The sequence below is a fragment of the Triticum dicoccoides genome, chromosome 2B (genome assembly GCF_002162155.2).
Source record: "Triticum dicoccoides isolate Atlit2015 ecotype Zavitan chromosome 2B, WEW_v2.0, whole genome shotgun sequence".
Classification (NCBI taxonomy): domain Eukaryota; kingdom Viridiplantae; phylum Streptophyta; class Magnoliopsida; order Poales; family Poaceae; genus Triticum; species Triticum dicoccoides.
Genome location: NC_041383.1, coordinates 403015664 through 403021388, shown reverse-complemented (window position 1 = coordinate 403021388; position 5725 = coordinate 403015664). Strand labels below are relative to the sequence as shown.

Genomic DNA, 5725 nt, shown 5'->3' with positions numbered 1-5725 from the left:
TCCTTTCTCCCATGAGAAGGGGAAGGCAGGAGGGGCGCCCTCCCTCCTTTCCTTTCCTAGGGCCGGCCGGCCAGGGAGAGGGGCGCACCAGCCCCCTGCGGGCCGGTCTGTCCCCCCCTGGCCAATTAGGCCCATAACACCTACCGGGGGTGCCCGGAACACATTTCGATGATCCGATGAGTACCCGGTGCACTCCGAAACTATTTCGGTGTCTGAATACCATCGTCCTATATATCAGTCTTTACCTCTCGACCATTTTAAGACTCCTCGTTATGTCCGTGATCTTATCCGGGACTCCGAACAACATTCGGTCACCAAAACATACAACTCATATAATACTATATCGTCAATGAAAGTTAAGCATGCGGGCCCTACGGGTTCGAGAACTATGTAGAAACGACCGAGACACCTCTCCGTTCAAAATCCAATAGCGGAATCTGGATGCCCATATTGGTTGCTGCATATTCTACGAAGATCTTTATTGGTCGAACCGTTATGTCAACATACGTAATTCCTTTTGTCCATCGGTATGTTACTTGCCCGAGATTCGATCGTCGGTATCTTCATACCTAGTTCAATCTCGTTACCGGCAAGTCTCTTTACCCGTTCCGTAATACATCATCTTGTAACTAACTCATTATTCACTTTGCTTGCAATGCTTCTTATGATGTGTATTACCGAGAGGGCCCAGAGATACCTCTCCGATAATCATAGTGGCAAATCCTAATCTCGATCTATGCCAACTCAACAAACACCTTCAGACATACCTGTAGAGCATCTTTATGATCACCCAGTTACTTGTGATGTTTGATAGCACACAAGGTATTCCTCCGGTATCCGGGAGTTGCATAATCTCATAGTCGAAGGAATATGTATTTGGCAGGAAGAAAGCAATAGCAATAAACTAAACGATCATTATGCTCAGCTAACGGATGAGTCTTGCCCATCACATCATTCTCCTAATGATGTGATCTCGTTTATCAAATGATAACACATGTCTATGGTTAGAAAACCTTAATCATCTTTGATCAACGAACTAGTCTAGTAGAGGCTTACTAGGGACACAATATTTGTTTATGTATTCACACATGTATTTAAGTTTCCGATTAATATAATTCTAGCATGAATAATAAACCTTTATCATGAATAAATAAATATAAAATAACAACTTTATTATTGCCTCTAGGGCATATTTCCTTCACAGGGGCCCTAGTGGCAGGTCTCAGACCTAACTTACTGAATGTGCATGCTCACCATACTGGTAGGACGAGGCATCTCTTCTGATAGGTGTTCAGGGCGATGTCTTGGACCTTGTGGACGACGTGTAATAAGATTGTTAATGAGGTCTTCCTGCGTCGTGATGCTGACTCTGTGTGTTAAATTGTTAGATTTTATCCGATGATTGCACGGACTCTATAGGCAGTGGGCCAGCGTTGTTCCGCTTTTTGTCATATATGTGATGTTGCCCCAACTGATTTATTATTTAGTTTGCTTGTATTTGAATAACTTATTGTATGGACTTGGTTGGTGCTTTATCTATAAAGTGGTGGCGAAGAACAATTTAGAGAAATCTTATAAGTACGATATATATATGTATATATATGTGTGTGTGTGTGTGTGTGTGTGTGTGTGTGTGTGTGAAGAAATACAACCTATTCGTTGAAAGGATTAAAACACAAGAAATGCAGGGAATGCATGTTATCGTTTGTACATTCTGGTATCACTCTTATAGGGACAAAACAAAGCATAGCTATACACAATGGTAGAGATAGTGTTGACGTCTCTGCAGTATTATTGCCTATTTTACCTCTAGACGTGACATTCCTTTCTATCTACATTTTAGAACCATATTTTTTTTTAGAAAAGGAGGATGACCCCTGGCCTCTATATCTGGGCGATGCATACGGTCATTTTATTAATTATTCTTACAAAACCTTACAAAGTCATACAACAATAAGACTAAAGCCGCCGTCTAAGCAACAAACTGTCGATACACCTATCCAGTTGATGAAGGGGCGCAGTTAGCCTGGCCTAATTAATACCAAACAGACATCGCAGCCAAGCCTAACATCTAAGACCTGAGACCCCAACCTAGCCACTTGCCGGGTCTGGGGCACACACTGGTCCGGCGTGCTCTCAGAGGCCGCCGCCGCCAACTGCCACCGCTCCATCTTCAGAACTGTACTGATGCATCAACCTTGGTCGGTCCAGCTATCGTCGACGCCACCACGGCGCCCAACGGCACCTCCTCCCTGCGCGCAAACAGCTGAACACGTCGCGGTCGCCACTGATACACCTCAGCGCCATGCTGCCAAGTACCACCAGCCGACACAGCTTGAAGTCCTTGGAGAATCTGTCGCGCGTAGCACCTGCCGACCAAGCATGACCAAGCATAGCACCTGTCGGTCAGGCATGAGTTGACATCTCCACCGAAGCTCCGTGCAAGACGAAGCTGCTCCACCTCCTGCCTCTGACTTCCAGCGCTGCTCCATAAACGATGCTCCGAAGAGAGAAACGACACCGCAGTGCCGCCATCGTTCGGTCTGGAACACCAGATCCTAGGGTTTCCCCCGGAGCAGTACGAGTGGGTCGACGGGGGTCACATGACGATGCCTTCATCAAGGTAACGACGTGGAACGCCACCATCGCCCGCCGTCGGCTCGGTTTTCACCGGCAACTACGTCTCCCCGACTCGTAGCTGGTGCCAGACGACGGATCTCGAGATCTGAACACCCAGCCTCAGGCCGATCACCTCTGACGGAAGAGATGACCACCACCGCCGGCTGCATCAGTCAGAATAGATCTGACCGGAGGTGCCACCGACGAGGCCACCAGGCCCTCCACGCCGTCGTCGCCGATCTGAAGGCAGCATGCACGCCACCGCAGCCAAGCCGGCCGCCGCCGCCGCCCGAAGGGCCATCCGCAGCGCCCGCAGCCTTGGCGGCCACCCATGACTGGGCCGCCCGTCGCGCCAAGCCGTCGTCGGAGGAGGACGGCCGGCCTCCCGCCGCCTGCTGCAGCCATCCGCCGCGCGGCAGATCCCAGATCGGTCGCGCCACCACACGCCTTGGGGTCCGCCACACCCCGGAGACGCGCGCGAGAGGAGATCCCCGCCACCGTCGTCTGCCCCCGGGCTTAGCCCGGCGGCGTCCTCCGGCGGCGGCGGGGGGAGAGGAGGAGGGAGTTTGCGGCGGCGGCAGCCAATTCTAGAACCATATGTATATGCATCTTCACGAAGAGATGGCTTTGTCTCTAGGGCCTCCATGTTGGCAGAAATTACATGCAGCGGGGCCAAGGGATGGCTGATCTCACAGCCTTGAACCTGGCCTTATTCATTCACCCATTTAGATTTCAGATAAAATATAAAAATATATCATATATATACACACGTCATCACACAACCTAGCTTTCCATAATTAAGCCAAGCAAGTCATCCATGCTAAGGTAATTGGTTGGTCGCTAAGCATGCATGTTTGCATCAATTGGTACGTGTTGCTGAACATGCAACAAAATTATACAGTGAACCAGCATTCCTGATATCTCTGCTCTTTTTTTTTCCCTTGCAAATCATATATATAAGGGTAGGGGCAAGCAAACATAACCATAGCAGCTTAATTGCTAGTGTGCCGATTAATGCTGTTTCAGCTGCTTTGGAAATTAAACCTCTTCCTTCCTCAAGCGTTGAGGTGGCTCAGCATCCATGGAGGCAGGCCTCCAATGCGAAGCTGAGCCTGCTGTCCCGGCGCTGCTGCCGCCGCTGCCGCCTCCCCACCCATCGTCACTGGCGGGTAGCTACTGCATACACAAGAAAATGAACTGTACATGTTATTACATGTACGCATAGTATCTTAAGTGACTTCGATGTATGCATGTACATACCAAACGTTCTGTTGAGGGGCATGGGCCTGCTGATCCCTCATCATGAAACTGGAAGATGATGAGCTGGTCTGGGCTTGGGGTTGGTTTTGGGTATGGGTATGGGTGGTCTGGGTTTGGTGCTCCCACTGCATTTGTTGTTGTTGCTGCTGCTGCTGCTGCCTGCTGGCCGCCGCCTTCTGCCTCTCCACCAGCTAGAGAAAATTGAAGGATCAGATCAGCAACGAGCAGTGGTTAAGTAATTATAGGTGCTTTGTTTGGCATCTTAATTACTTCCTTCTGTAGGGCCTTGTTCTCCTCCTGCAGTGACCTCTCCTGCAGCATGCAACAACAGTATGAGATGACACTAGCTATATCATAATGAAAGGTGGATCGATGATAATATGTTTGGTTGTTACCTTCTTCTGTAGCTCAGAAATGGACTCCATCATAAGATGGCTCTGCAAATAGAGGCAAGGTTGCAGTTACAAATGATCGGAAACTATACGCCAGATAATAACATTCTCAAAAGGCCAAAAGGAAAGGGTTTGCAACAGAATGCAAGGACCACATTCACATATGTAATGCTGGCATCTGACGTCCACCTCAGTCCAGTTAAGACAATTCAGGTGGGCTACTGAATCTTAGAAAATAACAACCTTTCTCGATCTGATGTGCTTCAATGAACTCTCCAGCTGCTGCTCCAGTTGTTGGAGTTCTTTGAGATTCAGAGAATCCAGATCCTCTCCCATGAGGTGCCTGCAGGATAATAATCCAGTTGCTTTAAATCATCTTAATTCAGTAGCTCATGCTGCAAAATTATATGCTCGTTCCACAATTATTCAGAATTCAAATCTCAATTCAATACTCCTTATTACTTGTGACATTTTTGTATGGTCTCAATCTTCGCCTTAAGTTTCCTGTATTCGTGGCACCAATTTCCCTGTACAGGAAAATTATTTTCTGTCAGAGATAGGCAAGTACAAGAATGAACGTTCATTTGTATAAACTAAGAACATCTTTTACCGGTATAGGGAACTACCACTATCAATATGCTTATACAATGTGAGTATATGGTAAGGTAATGTGGAAAAGAACAGGAAACTGTTGACAAAGTACTCCCTCCTTTGTTTATAAGGTGTGAATGCATTTTGAGTCTAATTTTACAGTGGTCTAATTTCTAGGCCGCATAACTCATATGATTGATCTAGTTGATGGTCAATGGAAATCTCAGAATCCATGCGCTCCTTATAGACCTGGAAGGAGGAGCTACGTAAATTAGGCTTCCATTTTAGGAGAAGTTCACATTTACCTTCGGGCACTCACACTTGCATTTTTGTCAGGTCACTTCTTGCATTTTGTCATAAACAATGATACTAGAACAGCAGACATGTAGGAGTAGCAGAAATTTACCATAAGATGCTCTTAACTATTATAACAGGTTTCAGCCATTGAAGTGCAGGAACACCTTAATAATGTTTCTGATATTCAGTATTATGAAGCAGCAGCATCTACCAAACTAGTCCTAGGCTTTTTGTGTAAAATAATCATTAAATCATTGCCTAAAACTATGTTTAGGTTCAATGTGCAGGAAAAAATTCAGTAAAGAAAAGAAAATCAGTATTCGCATGTGGATCTGAGGTACTAACAGCAAATACTTGACGGATTTGATTTATTTGGATGGAGCGAAGAGATGGACGTTGCAAGTGAGGAAATTAATAAAAAAATAGAAAATGTGGAAAAATAAATATATTACGACATTGACTTTGAACTTTTTATATCATGGCCATAACAAAGTTTATCTGAGAATTTTAGGCTCAGCCAAATTCATAACCATCAAACCATGTCTACTTGTTTACCATAAAATACA

The 5725-nt window shown here is 46.1% G+C and overlaps 1 protein-coding gene across 2 annotated transcripts in view; it reads right to left on the bottom strand.

Moving 5' to 3' along the window:
* Window positions 1-3331: 3331 nt before the first annotated feature.
* Window positions 3332-5725, bottom strand: part of LOC119363907 (MADS-box transcription factor 15-like) — a 7049-nt gene continuing 4655 nt past the window's right edge. The window contains exons 3-8 of one of the 2 annotated variants that reach the window (XM_037629276.1): window positions 4734-4798; window positions 4515-4614; window positions 4275-4316; window positions 4150-4191; window positions 3880-4070; window positions 3332-3795 (exon numbers count right to left, since the gene is read on the bottom strand). In XM_037629276.1, the coding sequence (XP_037485173.1) occupies window positions 3675-3795; window positions 3880-4070; window positions 4150-4191; window positions 4275-4316; window positions 4515-4614; window positions 4734-4798 (561 nt within the window). In that variant the 3' untranslated portion in view covers window positions 3332-3674. The remainder of the gene's footprint in view (window positions 3796-3879; window positions 4071-4149; window positions 4192-4274; window positions 4317-4514; window positions 4615-4733; window positions 4799-5725) is intronic. The other variant, XM_037629277.1, reaches the window with a different exon arrangement.